The sequence below is a fragment of the Urocitellus parryii genome, chromosome 15, assembly GCF_045843805.1.
Source record: "Urocitellus parryii isolate mUroPar1 chromosome 15, mUroPar1.hap1, whole genome shotgun sequence".
Taxonomy (NCBI): Eukaryota; Metazoa; Chordata; class Mammalia; order Rodentia; family Sciuridae; genus Urocitellus; species Urocitellus parryii.
Window position 1 is genome coordinate 2,258,152 of NC_135545.1, and position 15,637 is coordinate 2,273,788.

The following is a 15,637-nucleotide window of genomic DNA, read 5'->3' on the forward strand; positions in this document are numbered from 1 at the left end:
GCTAGGAGATGAGAGGCAGAGACCGCAGACAGGGGGTTGAGGATGGAGAAATGGAGGCCCAGAGAGACACAGGATGAGGGAACAGAGAGATGGAAATAGGAAGCGTCCCCTCGTGCCCCTTTGTCACTAGGGAGGTATGGGAGAGTCTCCAGGGACCTCATTTGCAGCCTGGGGATTTGACAGCAAAGGATGCTGGTGCTATAAGGGAGCTTGGGGGTGCCTGATCCAGCCAGCGTCTCCAGGGGGGTGCTGTCGGGTGGGGAAGGGATTTGGGAGCAGCCAGAGGGTGCTTGGACCCTGAATCTAAGGGGGCAGGGCAGCCTCTGAGCCAAAGGACATGTGTTTGAGCAAAGGAATTCTCTCCCCTCCTCTGACTTGGGGCGGGGCTGAGCCACAGCTATAAACCACCAGCTATAAACCCCCAGAGGCATCCTGCCCTGGCACAGCCCAGTCTACGGTTTACAGCATCTGCGGACTCAGCCTTAGGTAACAGGGGTCTGTGCTCTGTGGTCTCCGTGGCTCCTGTCTTTGGGGGAGGGGGCTTTAGTGGGGAGGGGTAGAGGTCTGGAGGTCTGGGAATTCAGGAGGCTCAGACTTCAGGGGGACTGGGGATGGAGAGGAAAGTACAGGATTTGTGGGTTTAGAATCTAGGAATCCCTCCTTTGGACTGCAGAGGTCTCAGAGTTCAGGAAAATCTCAGAAATTGGGGCTACCTGGGCTTGAAGGTGAAACAGTCTGGGTATCAGAATTTGGGGACTCAGACTCTGAGGGTATGGAAACTGGGGCAGGGTCTCCTAATCTGAGGTCTTTTGATGGGAAGGTTTGGAACTGTGATGGCATAGTTTGGGGTGTCAGGAACTTGGGCTCTGAGCACGGGTTTGGTGATTTTTTTACCCACACCTCGAGGTCTCAAGGCCTGGGGGTCTTAAGATGTCAGGCTCCTGCCTGGACCATCATGGATGGGATCCCTCAGAATCTGGAGATACAGGACTTGCTGTTTCTGACCAGGGGCCTCAGAATCTGTGGGCTTGGGGATTTGGGCATCTCTTAACCTGGGTGTTGTGGGGCCTGGGGGATCCTGGGGTGGGGGTCTGGGTGTTTCAGGGCAGGATGAGGCCTGAGGACAGAAGCTGCTCTTGGTGGCATGCACGCGGTCGGTGGATAGGGGTGAAGGTGAAAAGAGGAGACAGGTGGGAGAGAAAACAGCGGGGGGGGGGTGAGGGTAGGAGAGGGGACGGGTGTGACTAATTGTCACAGAAGGCCCCCCCTCCTCAAATCCCTTCTTAGGAAATGTCCTCAGTTTCACCCACTACGACATCCCTCTAAAATAGCACTAGAGGTGGGGCAGCTATTGTCTTCAGGCCACTGTCCCTTTTCCAATACCTCCTAATCCCCACTCCTATCGGGTTCCCTGGGGCCTGTCACCAGACAAAAGAAGACAGCTGTGTGAGGGGGCGGCCTGCAGCCTCGGTGCCAGGCTGGGGCCACACCTCCACACCAGGTCCCCCAGCCCTCCTCCCTGAGGCCCAGGCGCCCAGCCTCCGCTCCCGCCCCATGCCCCGGTGCCCAGACCCAGCCTCTTCCTAGAGGACCCCGCTCCACTGGCCGCTTCCCTCTGGTCTTAGGTCACACCAGGATGTCGGACACCGAAGAGCAGGAATACGAGGAGTGAGTGTCGCTGGCGGGAGGGTCGGGCCCGGCGACGGAGAGGCTCTCCCGCCCCAAGTCGGCTAACTCGCCCTCTTCTCTCCCCCTGCCCGGTCCTCAGGGAGCAGGCGGAAGGTGAGGCGACACCGGCGGCCGGGGGTGGGGACTTCGGCGGCCCCCGCCTCTGGGCGCCGGTGCGGGTGTGGCTCCCGGGACGCCGCGGGCCCGGCCGGCCCCCGCCCGCCCGCGCCCCGCAGCCACGGCGCAGTGTCCCGGGGCCCGAGACCGCAGCCCGGGGTCTGGGCACCCGCGGCCGCCCCGGAGCTCCTAACGCTGTGTGGTCGCCCCGCAGAGGAGGAGGCGGCGGAGGAGGAGGAAGGTGAGGCCCGCGCCGAGCCCGCGCGGTGGGAGGGGGCGCCCCGCCGCGCCCGGCCTGACCGCTGTCCCCTCTCTCCCCCGCCCGCGTGGCCTCCCCGCCCCCGCTTGTCCCCCTCCCAGCCCCCGAGGAGCCGGAGCCGGTGGCAGAGCGAGGTAACGCGGCTGCTCCGCTTCCCGAGGCCGCGCGACGTCCTCGGCGCCTGCACCCGCCGCCCCTGCACCCCCAGCTCCGGCCCCGCAGCCCCAGCTCCGGCCCCGCAGCCCCAGCTCCCGCCCCGCAGCCCCAGCTCCCGCCCCGCAGCCCGGCCCTTTAAGCCCCGCGGGCCCCGCGCCCCCTGGTGGCCGCTAAGGGAAATGGCCTGTGGCCTGGGCGCTTTCCCTTCCTTAAAGGGACCGACCCCCGCCTTCTTCCCCAGCCAGAGGAGCTTGCGGAAGGGTGGGACGGTCGCCGAGAGGCGCCGCCGCGCCCCCCGCCTCCTCGCCCACCCCGTTCTCTCCCTCCCCATATACATTCAAAGGCTGGGGCCTGAACCGAGGGTCCTAGTAAGAATGGGGTGTCCCAAGGGGGGAGGGGCCGGGAGCAGAACTCCCTGAAAGAAGACAGGGATGGGGATCCCGCCACGCCGGGTCTTGATGGAGGAGGGCAGGAGCTCTGGGCATATAAGGAGAGGTGGGTCTGGGGTTTGGACGTGGGGTTTCCGGAGAGGGGGTGGGACCCCCACACCAGTGCTGAATGTATATCCGATGCGTGTGATCCTCTTCCTCTCTTCTGGCCACCCGACTTCCTTCTCCCCTTTCTTCTCCCTGTGCCCCTGCCCCAGAACTGGACTCTGAGTCTTTCCCTGGTGCCCTGGGCAGAAGCTTGGGGGTTCCCTACGGGGTATCAGGTTCTTCACCCCATAACTCTTCCTAATTGTCTCTTTGTATCCCCCTTTATCCCCAGAAGAAGAGCGCCCCAAACCAAGGTGAGACTCTATGGGGCGGGGCTGGGGTACCCACCACTGCTCCTAAACATTCCCCCACCTCCAGAGGTAGGGTGTAAAAAGGTAGAAAAGACAGGGCATGGGAATGAGGCGACCAACCTAACCCTAACCCCAACCTAAGCCACCACCTCTCAGCTTGCATTTCCAGGACCTCACACGGTGTGTGGCAGGGCAGACCCTCTTTGCCACCATAATGGTGAAATAGACCCAGGGACAGTAATGGGATCCCAGGTCCCAAAGGAGCCTGGCAGGGGGCCCTGCTCTTGCTCTGGGCATTCCAGGAAGGCTTCTCCTGGGAGTCACCTCTAGTGGACAGGAGGTAGGAGGGACATTGTAGGAGAGAAGGCTGTTTGTGTGCCGAGACTAGTGGCCGCATATAAACCAGCCCAGGGTACTGATAGTCATTCTCATAATGAGCATCCTAAGCTAAGCAGATCAGTGGAGGCTGTGGGAGCTCATAGAGTGACATTGGGGACAAGGCTTGGAGATGCAAGGATGCAGCCATCCAAGTATGAAGGAAACCAGAAGCATCAATTCTGGATGGCAAGTGGTGCAAATTTCATTATACCTAGAGTTCAGTGTGCAAGAAGGAGCCGAGTTGTGGAGGCCAGGGCACTGGGGAGCCATGGAAAGGCTAGATCTAGCTAGCGGAGAGAGCACGTGAGAACGCAGATGAGTTTCCCTGCCAGAGAAGGTCTGTGGAGAAGGGGGTGGAGTTTGTCAGGGGAAGAGCATCAGGCCAGAGGGCACAGCAAGTGCAAAGGCCCAGGGGTGTGAAGACATGGGGCACAACCAGGGCACCATGGACTGCTGAATGCGTATGAGAAGATGAGAGGAGAGGAGGTTTGGAGAAGCTGGCAGGGGCCTGATGGGGGAGGGTCAGAATCCTGGCCAGTGGCTTGGACTTGTATTTAGGGTAGGGCCAAGTTGAGGAAGGATTCAGTTCAGGAGTTTAGAAAGGTCCCTCTGGAGTCTTAAAGGAGGATGAGCCACAAGCTGGAGGCAGGGAGGCCAGAGAGGAGGCTGGGAGGTTGGTTCAGGTGGGAAGGAAAGAGGACTGTGCTGGGGCAGGGGGCTGTAGGATGTAAAGGAAGGGGCAGATTGAGAGAATCCAGGTAAAGGGACAGGACTTGTGGTTAGATGAGCTGTTGGGCAAGGGAGAGAGGTGACAAGGACAGCCCTCCAGGGTCTCTGGGCTGGGAACAAAGGGACAGTGAGCTGGGACAGCCTGCAGAAGTTGCTGGGCTCTGCTGGGGCCCGGGATGGGGAGGTACAGAATGTTCGGGAGGTGTCCATCAACATGAGTCTGGGCTCAGGAGAGAGGTGGGCTGGAGATGGAGTTGGCGCAGCCTCAGCACAGTGGAACCCCGGGATTGGGGACTGTGAATTCCACCGGTGCAAATCAGAGACGTTAGAACAATTGTGTCTACTGAACACGTAGAGGCTTTTCTCTTGACACCATTCCCTAAACAACACAGTGTTCTCGGTAAGCAACACCAGTCCGCAGCACCGGCATGGTAGTAGGTACTGCAGGTTATCTAGGGGTGACTTACAAATAAGTCACATGCCAGCCTTACACCACTGTATATGAGGAAGGCGAGAGTCCGTGGAGTTTGACATCCACTGGGGACCCTGGAACCAATTCCCCTCCGACACCAGGGAGAACACGGAAGCCCCTGGCACTGTCCTGTGAATGAAGCAGAGGGCAGGCTCTTTGGGAGGCTTCTGGGGATGGGATAGCGGGAGAGGTGGAGGCGGATCAGGAAAGAGAGCATTCCAAGGAGGTGGGGAGTGCGGGTGGCAGAGAATCAGAGGAGGGCCTGGGCTGACTCCCAGGACAGCCCCACCCACAGGACACAAGCCACAGGTGTCATTGAAATGCTTTATTAGCCACATTTAAAAATGTCTGCCAAAGCAGGTGACATGAATTGTCCAGGCACAGTTTATTCCACCTGATATATTCAAACGTCATCACGTATAAAACCCCGTCTGGGAGGTCGGCCCGCTCACTGTCCCCACCTGCCCCGCAGCCGTCCGGTGGTTCCTCCTTTGATCCCCCCGAAGATCCCAGAAGGGGAGCGTGTGGACTTCGATGTAAGTAGCAGCCGTCCCCAGAGCGGCGCCCCCGCGGGTTAGGGAGGCGCTGCCCACCGCCTTCGCTGGACGCGCGCACGCGCTGCTTTGCCGCCATCTGCGGGGGCCCTCCGTGGGACCCCGACACCGGGGGCCTGCCGGCCGGCTCCAGCGGGTCCCCCTGGCCCCGCAGGACATCCACCGGAAGCGCATGGAGAAAGACCTGCTGGAGCTGCAGACGCTCATCGACGTGCATTTCGAGCAGCGGAAGAAAGAGGAGGAGGAGCTCATCGCGCTGAAGGAGCGCATTGTGAGTGGGGCACCCGGGCGCCCGCCCTCCCCGCGCTGCTCCTCGACGGATCTTGGGGGACGTGAGCTCCCCTGGGTCCGGAGCCGGGGCGGAGGCTGTGGGAACGGGCGCTCCGGCCTCCTCTCCACCCTCGGGCCCCGCTTGGGCAGGGACGGCCGGGCGCCTCCCACCCTCTCATTCTCCTGCCCCCAGGAGCGGCGCCGGGCGGAGAGAGCCGAGCAGCAGCGCTTCCGAACCGAGAAGGAGCGCGAGCGGCAGGCCAAGCTGGCGGTGGGTGCCTCCCCTCCCCTGGGGCGCACCCTCCCTCCTGGTGGGGTGCTGCTTTTCCTGACACTCTGCGTGGTGCGCTGTATCACCTAAGGCTCTTCCTGTTGGAAGGGATGGAAACTCAACCCAAACTGGGTTCAGCAGAAAGGAAAGGCGGGTGGTGCCCCCGTGTGGTCCCAGGCGCTTGGCAGGCTGAGGCAGGAGTATTGCAAGTTCAACGCCAGCCTCTGTGAGACCCTGTCTCAAAACAAAACAAAAAGGGCTGGGGAGGTGCGCCTTGGTTCCCTCCCTGGTTAAAAAAAAAAAAAAAAAAAAAAAAAAAAAGCCTAGAACTGCTGTTGCTCCAGGCCTGGTTGGATCGGGGGACTTAGACACCAGAGAGCTTTTCTTCTTCCAATCCTTGGTCACCTTTCTGTGAATACTAGGGTGACCAACTCTCCTCTTGGCTTGTCTGATAATTTTCTGGGTTTAGCCAGGAAACTTCCACATCTTGTTAGTCTCATGCAAACTGCAATGGCTGATCACCCTGCAGAGTGACCACCAGCAGCCCTGGCCTAAACTCTGCTCTGCTTTCCGCACAAATCCAGGGAGGCATTGAAGCTGCTCTTTCCCCCACAGAGCTGAGCCCTGGCCACAGTTGACCCCTGAGGGTGCTAGGGTGGTTTGAAATGTCACCGTGTTGGCATTAAGAAGTGGGTCCTCATGCAACCCACCGTTTAAGGCTGAGAGCAGGGTGCAGTGGAAGGCAGGATATGCCTCCGAGGTGCCCACACCCCAGGCCCACAGTCTGTGGGTTGTGCAACTGTGCCCAGCCAGCAGGCTTTGCAGATGAGACCAGATCAGGATCTGGAAGGTGGTTGTGGATTTGCATCTTCCTGCCACCCTGGTGCCAGGGTCCTCAGGAGGGGGAGGATGGAAGGCCAGAGCCAGGGAGATTTAAGATGCTGCCTGCTGCCTTGGGAGCCAGAGGCCCGGCGGGAGGGCACTGCCCCTGGGAGCTAGAAAAGGTGGGAAGGGCATCTCCCAGGAGCCTGGAGGACCAGGTCAGCTCACCCCTCGGTTTGGGCCCAGCGAGGCCATTTCAGGCTTCTGAACCCTGGAACTGCATTGCTTTAAGTTTGCAGATTACAGCAGCAGCTGGCTATGGGGGGAGAAGGCTGGCCTGCGGAAGCCATGGTCCCACCACCCCTCAGAGGGGAGGGGCTCGGCTGCAGGAGCCCGGGTCTCTCAGGTGCCCTGCTGACGCTGGAGCACTGTGGTGCCTGGAGCCCGGCCGCCCCTTTTTCTTTTTTGTGGTGCTGGGGATGGAACCCAGGGCCTCCTACATGCTAGGCAAGTGCTCCACCACTGAACCCCAGCCCAGCCCCGGCCACCAGCCTCTGTATGCCCAACACCTTGGCGTCAGCACCTCTGGCCTCTGAGGACAGGTGTCCTCCTCTCAAGACCAGGGAGGCGAGGCTCACAGCAGAGCCTGCGGGGACATTCAGGCTGCAGGCCGCAGGAGAAGCCAGCACCCCCCATTCTTCAGTGTTTGCTGGGAGGACATTCAGCCCCGGGGAGGACTGTGTGGATGGCCACGGAGCCCGGCCAGGAGGGGAGGCAGGACTCTCCTCCCTATGCTCCCTACGCTGCATCCCAGGGCCTCCCCCTCAGTCTGCAAGGGAGAAGGGAGGCAGTGGGTGAACCCCCCACCCCCACAGGAGGAGAAGATGCGGAAGGAGGAGGAGGAGGCCAAGAAGAGAGCAGAGGACGATGCCAAGAAGAAGAAGGTTCTGTCCAACATGGGGGCCCACTTTGGGGGCTACCTGGTCAAGGTGTGTTCAGCCTGCAGGGGCCAGGAGTCTATATTCCATGGGGAGAGAATGGTGGGCCCAGACTTCTGGTTCTGGATGGAGGATGGCTGGGGCCTGGACCCCCAGGTCTGAGGGAGGAGGCTGGGCCTGGACCCTGGGTCTGAGGGAGGAGGCTGGGCCTGGACCCCTGGGTCTCAGGGAGGAGGCTGGGCCTAGACCCTGGGTCTGAGGGAGGAGGCTGGGCCTGGACCCCTGGGTCTGAGGGGGGAGGCTGGGCCTGGACCCTGGGTTGAGGGAGGAGGCTGGGCCTGGACCCCCAGGTCTGAGGGAGGAGGCTGGGCCTGGACCCTGGGTCTGAGGGAGGAGGCTGGGCCTGGACCCCTGGGTCTGAGGGGGGAGGCTGGGCCTGGACCCCTGGGTCTGAGGGGGGAGGCTGGGCCTGGACCCTGGGTCTGAGGGAGGAGGCTGGGCCTGGACCCTGGGTCTCAGGGAGGAGGCTGGGCCTGGACCCCTGGGTCTGAGGGAGGAGGCTGGGCCTGGACCCTGGGTCTCAGGGAGGAGGCTGGTCCTGGACCCTGGGTCTGAGGGGGGAGGCTGGGCCTGGACCCTGGGTTGAGGGAGGAGGCTGGCCTGGACCCTGGGTTGAGGGAGGAGGCTGGGCCTGGACCCTGGGTTGAGGGAGGAGGCTGGGCCTGGACCCTGGGTTGAGGGAGGAGGCTGGCCTGGACCCTGGGTTGAGGGAGGAGGCTGGCCTGGATCCTGGGTTGAGGGAGGAGGCTGGGCCTGGACCCTGGGTCTCGGGGGGAGGCTGGCCTGCTCTCCTGGCCTGTCTCAGTTTCTCTCCCACTCTCAGGCGGAGCAGAAGCGTGGGAAGCGGCAGACAGGGCGGGAGATGAAACTGCGCATCCTGTCGGAGCGGAAGAAGCCTCTGGACATCGACTACATGGGCGAGGACCAGCTTCGGTGTGTGGCGGGGCACCTGGGTGCGGGAGGGGACGTGAGGGACCCTGGCTCAGCCTGGGTGGGCAGTGCTCTGGATCTGAGCCCGGTGCTGCTTTACCTCGGCATGTGCAGCCGCTCTGGCTCCTGCTGCCCTCTGGATCGTGCGGCTCCAGGGGACCCACGTCCAGGCTGCCCCTGGATGGAGACTGGGGCCTGGCCTGGGGCTGGACGGCTGTTTCTGAGGTGCTGGGGGCTCCTTTTCCTCCGCGCTCAAGCCGCCGTCTGGTGGGACTTTCCGGCTGAGCCCTGTGGCCTGGCACGCTCTTCTCTTCCCCCTGCTCCGCAGGGTACAGTCCCCAGGCCTGTCCTTCTGGGCCCCCTGTGTCTTGTGGTGCGCTGGCCTGGGCTCCGAAGGGGCTGGGTCATCTGAGCTTTAGCTTCCGACTCCTGCTTCTCATTGGCCCAAGGATTCTATGAGAGCAAAGGGGGTCAGTGTGGTGAGGACAATAAATAGCAGTCCGCTGTGGGGGACTCACAGCCATGAGGTGGGTGCTGTTGGCATCCTCACGTTCGTGGTGAGGAACCTGAGGCACCGAGAAGTGAAGCAACTTTTCCAGGGCTGAACAGCAAGCAGTGGAATAGCCGGGCCTTGAACCCGAGCAGTTTGGTGTGGTGGTCTGTATTTGCTACTGTGCTGTGAAGTGATTTGATGGTAAAGGTGTATGGTCAGCTGTCCTGGGGTGGAGTCCAGGCTCAGCTCTTGCCCATTTCCGTGGTGTATACACTTTCAAATTACCAAGGTGAGCGGCTCACTGGAGTTGGGGCAGTGTGCACAGGAACGCTGGGAAATGTAGTCCGCAGGGCCAGTCCAGAGAAGTCCAGGGTCTCACAGGGGCCCCAGCCAGGTGTCAGCGACCCGCCTGGGCCCCCATTAGTCCCGGCTCCCGCACTCCTGTGGCACGCTGGGATTTATAGTCCAGGGCCAGGTGCTGCAGGGGGATTGGAAATCCTGTTTTGTTTTATACCAGGGATTGAACCCAGGGGCTTAACCACTGAGCCACATCCCCAGCCCTTTTTAGTTTTCACTTTAAGACAGGGTCTTGCTAAGTTGCTGAGGCTGGGTTCCAACTTGCCATCCTCCTGCCTCAGCCTCCCAAGCTGCACAGGTTGGCTTGGATGTCCTTTGTGCTGTGTGTCCACCCTCCCCACACATGGTTCACGTAAAGACCCTCACGGGGCCTGGCGTAAAGCAATGTGGTGATGATGTTCATATTTCCTATTTCTTCCTTTTCCCCCTTCCCCCTGCTACACACCTACTCATAATTCAAGTTCAATCGTATTTTTTGAGAATCTCAAGTTACAAAATTTCATGTATTGGATGAGAGAAACTGAAGCATAAGGGGCTATACGCCTTTTAAATAAAATACAGGTGTCCCTCAGTATCCAGCAGGACTTTGTACGGACCCCACAGGTGCCGAGCTCCCTTGTCGTGTGACTGTAGTACCTGCTAGAGGGGGCACACCCTCTGCTCTGTGATTGCCGGATCCCACACAGTTGCTAACACAATGGAAGTGCTGCGGCTGGAGTGGGGTGGTACTGTGGAGGGAATTCAGGGACCTGCACCCCCGGGGGACCACCTGTACCCCATGGAGGAGAGGCTCCCGGGGAAGCCAAAGAGGACTAGGAATGCTAATGATGATGAACAGATGTAGGAGGGCTGGCTCTCCGGGGGCTCCCTGTGTGCCAGGCACTTCACACGCCTTGCCTCACCCCCTGTGGCTCAGAGCCCTGGACCTTGCTCGGTCAGATTTGGCCTGGAGTAGCTGAGGCTGCCTACAGCAGCCTAAACCACAGAGGTTTGTTTCTCACGTAGAAGAAATCTGAAGGAAAGTAGTCCATGGCTGGTGTGTAATCCCCAGAGACGCAGACGCCTGTCTTCTTGTTCTACCATTCTTAGTCCAACATTCCCATCCTCGAAATCACCTCATGGTCCAGTACAGCTGCTGGGGCACCAAGCAGCAGAAGGAGGTTGCAAGGAAAGAGCCACAAGGCCTTTGCTGAAGCCAGTGAGCTACTTTGATCCCATTGGCCTCGCCTACCTGCAAGGAGGGTGGAGAGTTTGCCCGTCCGCTGGGCCTATGGCACAGGGTTCTGTTTCCCAAGAAGAAAGGGAGAATGGAAATGGGCACGGTTGGTAGACAGCCAGCCATCCTTGCTTCAGTTTTATTTCTGCATTTTTTAGGGGAGGAATCCTAGAGATTCTAGAGAAGTCCCTGGGCCATGGTCATAAATGAGAGACTAGAGCCAGGACTGGAGCCTGGGCTTCCCGTGTCTGGGGCTGCAGCTCTTGACCATGGGAGCTGAGAGAGTGAGCATAGATGGAAAGTCCTTGGCTTCCAGGACTGACAGTGCCAAGCTTGGAGCTGGCTGTGCGGCTCTGCGGTGCCGTCAGCCTCTCTGGGCCCAAGCGGCTCGGCCTGGCTCCCCTCCATCTCGCCCTCCTGCCTCTCCAGGGAGAAGGCTCAGGAGCTGTCGGACTGGATACACCAGCTGGAGTCCGAGAAGTTCGACCTGATGGAGAAGCTGAAGCAGCAGAAATACGAGGTGGGCGCCTCCCCTGCTGGAGGCCGGGCTGGCTGGGGCTGGCAGGGCCGGCAGGAGGGGCAGGGAAGGGCAGGGCAGGCGGGTGTCCCCTCGGCCTTCCCAGCCTCTGCCTCCCGCCCCCACAGATCAACGTGCTCTACAACCGCATCAGCCACGCCCAGAAGTTGTAAGTTCGAGGCTCATGTCCCAGCGTCCCCCAGCCGCAGCGCAGCGGGTTCCCACCCAGGCCTCTTGGCAGATCCCCCGCTTTCTCCCTGGTCCCTCGCTCTCAGGGCATCCTTTTCTGTCCTGTCTCCACTCTCCGGTTTCAGTCCCTTTTCTGTGTCCCTGTAGCCTGGGGCGGGAAGCAGAGATCTTGATCCGCAGGGGCATATGCAGTGCTGGGACACTCAGGTTGTCACAACCTGGTGTCGAGGGGGTGGAGCCCCTGTCGAGATTGCACGACACCCACAATGCACAGTGAGCCTCCTGGTCACCCGTGCCTGGTGGAGAAAGCCTGCTTTACAGATGTCCTGCGCTTCTTACTCTCTGCCACCCCCCCCACCGCCCTGCCTCTCCTGTCGCCCACCCGCAGGCCACCCTTCCCCAAGGGCATTTCTCTGCCACAGGTCACCCTGAACTCGCCCACAGGCCCCCATTCCCGTGCTCCCTCAATCTGCCCACCTGTTCCTCTGGGTGGAGGTGGGCATTTCCCTGGTGGAATCCTGAATTAAGGGCCTGTGCCCATCTCAGAGGCTGGGAAGCCTCAGCTCCTGATACTGCCTCCTTGTCCCACAGCCGGAAGGGGGCAGGGAAGGGCCGAGTTGGAGGCCGCTGGAAGTGAGGAGTTCTTCGGAAGGCCCCCCTCGAGGTTCCGGGAGCGCTGGAGGGCTCCGCCTCTCTGTGGCTTGAAATAAAGGCTCCCCCGAGGCACCTGCTCAGTGCTCTGGTGTTAATGTGGGTGGGCGATCCGCTTGTGCTTGACAAGTAGCTATTGCTTGGTAGAGTCACCAGGAAGCACCAAAATGATGTGCGGTGGGACCCTGGCACTCCACGAGGGGTGGACACCCACAGCTACTCTGCAAAGCTGTGCTCAGGAAGAGAAAAGGGCTGCCCACGACCCAGAATTCCTCCCTGGGTAGGTGCCCTCCAAGACCCTATGCACTCCCATCACTCCCAAAGGCAGGTACCTCCCAGCAGGTCCTCAGCGAGGGAAGGCGCGGGCGAGCAGGACAGCCGAGAAGCCCAGGGCAGCGCCATCCCCCGGCCAGGCCGGGATGTGGGAATCCACGGCTCAGTCTTCAGTTAGCGGGTGCTTTTCCACACCAGACAAAATAAGGGCTGTGTTATTGAGGAAGAAGGAGTTATGGGCGTCGAGCAGCTCTGACCTGGCCAGTTCCTTCCACTCCAACACAGGTGTCTAGACTTCAGCACCTGCACACGGAACTCATTCACTTCCTTCCCAAGGACCACAGCCCAGGTTCTTAGGGGTCGGAACAAACTTATGAGTCAGACTTGGTTGTGTCTCTGGAAGGGACATAAAGACATAAAGGGACATCCTACAGACATAAAGACAGGTTCTTGCTACAGTGGTGGAAGAGAAACAGGGAAAAGGCCATCACTGCCATCATCATGGAGCTGACCTATGGGAAAGGGGGAAGGGGAGCACAGGACAGTGGTTGGACAGGAGCAGGGACAGGTAGCAACCTGGAAGAGCCGGCTTCCCACCCAGGTTGCACTCCCTCTCTGCAACTGCTGTGTGCTGGGAGGATTCCGCCAGGCCCAGAGCCAAGCCAGCTTTCAGAAGGGTACTGTTCCTGGGGACACCTGTTGCAAAGTCTCTTTCCTGTTGGGCTGAGTTTGGAGACCCAGCTTAGTGTGTCCCAGGCAGGCCAGCTCTGGATGTCCCTGATGATATAATCTCTCTTAAACTGTTCCTCTGTGCAAATAACTCTTCTAAGGAGAGTTTTAAAATCAGAGCTTGGAGCTGACACCAGAGTCTCCCCTCTGCTCTGAGCCTTATAGGAGTTGGCTTGTTACTTCTGTGTTCTCAGTTCACCCGCTTATCCAACCATCTTTACTGTGCAGACTAGTGTTTGTTTTTCTGCCATCACAGGGGAAGAGGGAAACGTTTCTTCTTATCGTTCTGAGCTTATTTTTGCTAGCAGTTAGAGGGGCCTTGGGGTTCTGAGGTAAAGCACCAAAATTCCACTGTTAGTGTTGAGAGAAAACAGCAGTCCTGAGAAGTGTGAGGACTTCAGGGCCAAAAAGAGAAGGGCAGAGCTGGGCATGTTGGCCACACCTGTGATCCCAGTGGCTCTGGAGGCTGAGGCAGGAGTATTGCAAGTCTGAGGTCAGCCTGGGCAATTTAGGCAGACTCTAAGCAACAAGGTGAGACCCTGTCTAAATAAAAAACAAAAAGGGCTGGGGATATGGCTCAGAGGTTAAGAGCCCCTGGGATCAATCCCTGGTGCAAAAACAAACAAACAAAGACAGAGGGAGATTTATGCTGTGGGCTGAGGGTGAAGGTGCATGATGCTGGCACCATCGCTCCAGCTGCAGGAGGCACAGACTAGCCACAGGTCACAGAGCCAGGAAGCAAGTCGAGACAAGATTCAAACTCAGGATGGTCAAATCCAGAGCTGGATGTCGCAACCATGGTGGTAGAACAGGATTTTTAAAAAGAAGTTGAGGGCTGAGGTTGTGGCTCAGTGGTAGAGTGCTTGCCTAGCATGTGTGAGGCACTGGGTTCAATTCTCAGCACCACATAAAGATAAAAAAAAAAAAAATAAAGGTCCATAAAAAAAGAAGTTTTTGAAGTAGAAAGCTAGCAATTGATGTGAAGATTACTAACAGCGCTTATGCTGAGACGTGTCTCACAGACCACTGAGTGGGCTGACCAGATGCCTCAAAGTGTCTTTCCTGCACATAAATAATAAGAGTTGCAAGAACACAGACATATTTACATGAACCCTTGCAAACACAATCGCAGTGCTTGTAAACAAGACACGTCCAACCACAGACAGGACCATAAACACACACAATTTCAACACATCACAATTAGGAAGAGCCACAGAAACACATACCCCCCGCACTGCACAGCACCATGACGATTTACTTCTTGCTAACCCGAGGAAAGGAGGCTGGGGTTCCGCGACTACTACTCAAGATCCATGGGACTGACTCTTTATATCTACCACCTGCCACCCCCAGCCTCATGGCATCAGTGGCGTCTCTGCATAAGCTAAAGGATTTCATAGTGGACATGCTGCTCCAGTGTCCTTGGGAAAAAGTTTATCACCTCTATCCAGATTTTGGCAGCTTTTTTGTGTTCCTATATCAAAGTGTTCATATCCTTCCTAGTTTGGATTTGGGTGCGGGATATTTAACACCAAGCTATGCTTCTGTCTTGGGTCTACTATTAAGACCACTGCCCAAGTCGGGTGCAGTGGCCTGTGCCTATAAATCCGGACTGTCGAGGTTGAGTTAGTAGGTTCACAAGTTCGAGGCCAGCCTCAGCAACTTAGCAAGACTCTGTCTCAAAAACAAAAAACAACAACAACAAAAAAAACCCAAAAAACAAAAAACAACAAAAAAAACATTAACAAAGGGCTGGTGATGTGGCTCAGTGGTTTAGCGTCCTTGAGTTCAATCCCCAGTACCAAAAACCAAAACCAAAAACCAGAAACCGGGCTGGGGTTGTGGCTCAGTGACAGAGCGCTTCCTGGCATGTGTGAGGCACTAGGTGCAATTCTCAGCTCCACATATAAACAAGTGAATAAAATAAACGTTCATCAGCATCTAAAAAAATATTAAACAACAACAACAACAAAAAACCCCACCGGCTTTCCAAGCCCACTAAAGCACTTCGTTCCGGACTACAAATCCCACCGTGCAACGAGAGCGGGGGAGCTGGGACTACACTCCCCGGAGGGCTCCGTGGCCGGGAGCGCGGGTGGGGTCGCTGACCTGCGGGGCTCCTCAGTGCATGGTGTGCGAGTGTGCGGACTGGGGACTTCTCGGGGCGTGGCCCTGAGGCCTACATTCCCCAGTGTCCTCCCGGCTCTTAGCCCAGCGCCCTCATTTTTACACTGAAGCTTACTCCCCGGCAGGCCCGAGGCGCGCTCCCCAACCCACCCCGTGGCAAGCTGGGGGTGCTTTGCCTTTAAATGATGTCCGGATTGAAGACTCAATTTCCCAGGCGCCCCGGCGTTTCCCACGGCCTAGGGAGTCCATTCATTCAAGTTTTTCCCCTCGCGGGCTGTGAGCTCAGTTCTAGCCACTGAGAACAGATAGCACCCACACCAGACAAAAGCCCCTGCCCTCGTGAGCGTACTTCTAGTGGAAGGAGGAAGATTTAGGAAGTTGTGTGTGGAAAGTCGGTGTCGTGATTGTCCACGCTGTTCTGTCTTTCAGGACGCTGCCCTCTCCCCGTCCCCCAGGCCCGGATGAATAAAGGCCCACGAGAAAAAGAAGTTGTTGAAGTACACAGCTGGCCCGTCAGCGCGCCGGGGGGTGGGCGGAGAATCCCGGCCTTTGTCCCTTTATAGCTCACACTACGCTTCCCAGGATGACGTGGGGCACCCTTTGGCCTGTAGAGTCCGTTTCCCAGCGTTCCACGGTGCTCGCCTTCCTCCAGGCGGATCCCGTTTGACGCCTGG

At 58.7% G+C, this 15,637-nt stretch overlaps 1 protein-coding gene across 4 annotated transcripts; it reads left to right on the forward strand.

Moving 5' to 3' along the window:
* Positions 1-411: 411 nt before the first annotated feature.
* Tnnt1 (troponin T1, slow skeletal type) lies at positions 412-11,913 on the forward strand. 4 transcript variants are annotated; one of them, XM_077793122.1, is made up of 14 exons: positions 412-486; positions 1,626-1,668; positions 1,769-1,782; positions 2,000-2,026; positions 2,146-2,178; positions 2,969-2,990; positions 5,039-5,102; positions 5,275-5,391; positions 5,584-5,661; positions 7,359-7,472; positions 8,305-8,414; positions 10,907-10,997; positions 11,123-11,163; positions 11,775-11,913. In XM_077793122.1, the coding sequence occupies exons 2-14, from the start codon at positions 1,637-1,639 to the stop codon at positions 11,818-11,820; spliced, it is 789 nt and encodes a 262-aa protein (XP_077649248.1). In that variant the 5' UTR covers positions 412-486; positions 1,626-1,636; the 3' UTR covers positions 11,821-11,913. The 4 variants fall into 4 exon arrangements, with proteins under 4 accessions (XP_077649248.1, XP_077649249.1, XP_077649250.1 ...); XM_077793123.1 differs by having other exon boundaries at positions 2,972-2,990; XM_077793124.1 differs by lacking the exon at positions 2,146-2,178.
* Positions 11,914-15,637: the final 3,724 nt, after the last annotated feature.

Excerpts from the sequence above, each read along its gene's own strand:
- Tnnt1 (XM_077793122.1), top strand. The coding sequence starts at position 1,637 with ATGTCGGACACCGAAGAGCAGGAATACGAGGA. Across the intron at positions 5,103-5,274 it reads GGGAGCGTGTGGACTTCGAT|GACATCCACCGGAAGCGCAT; the intron begins GTAAGTAGCAGC and ends CTGGCCCCGCAG. Across the intron at positions 7,473-8,304 it reads TTGGGGGCTACCTGGTCAAG|GCGGAGCAGAAGCGTGGGAA; the intron begins GTGTGTTCAGCC and ends TCCCACTCTCAG.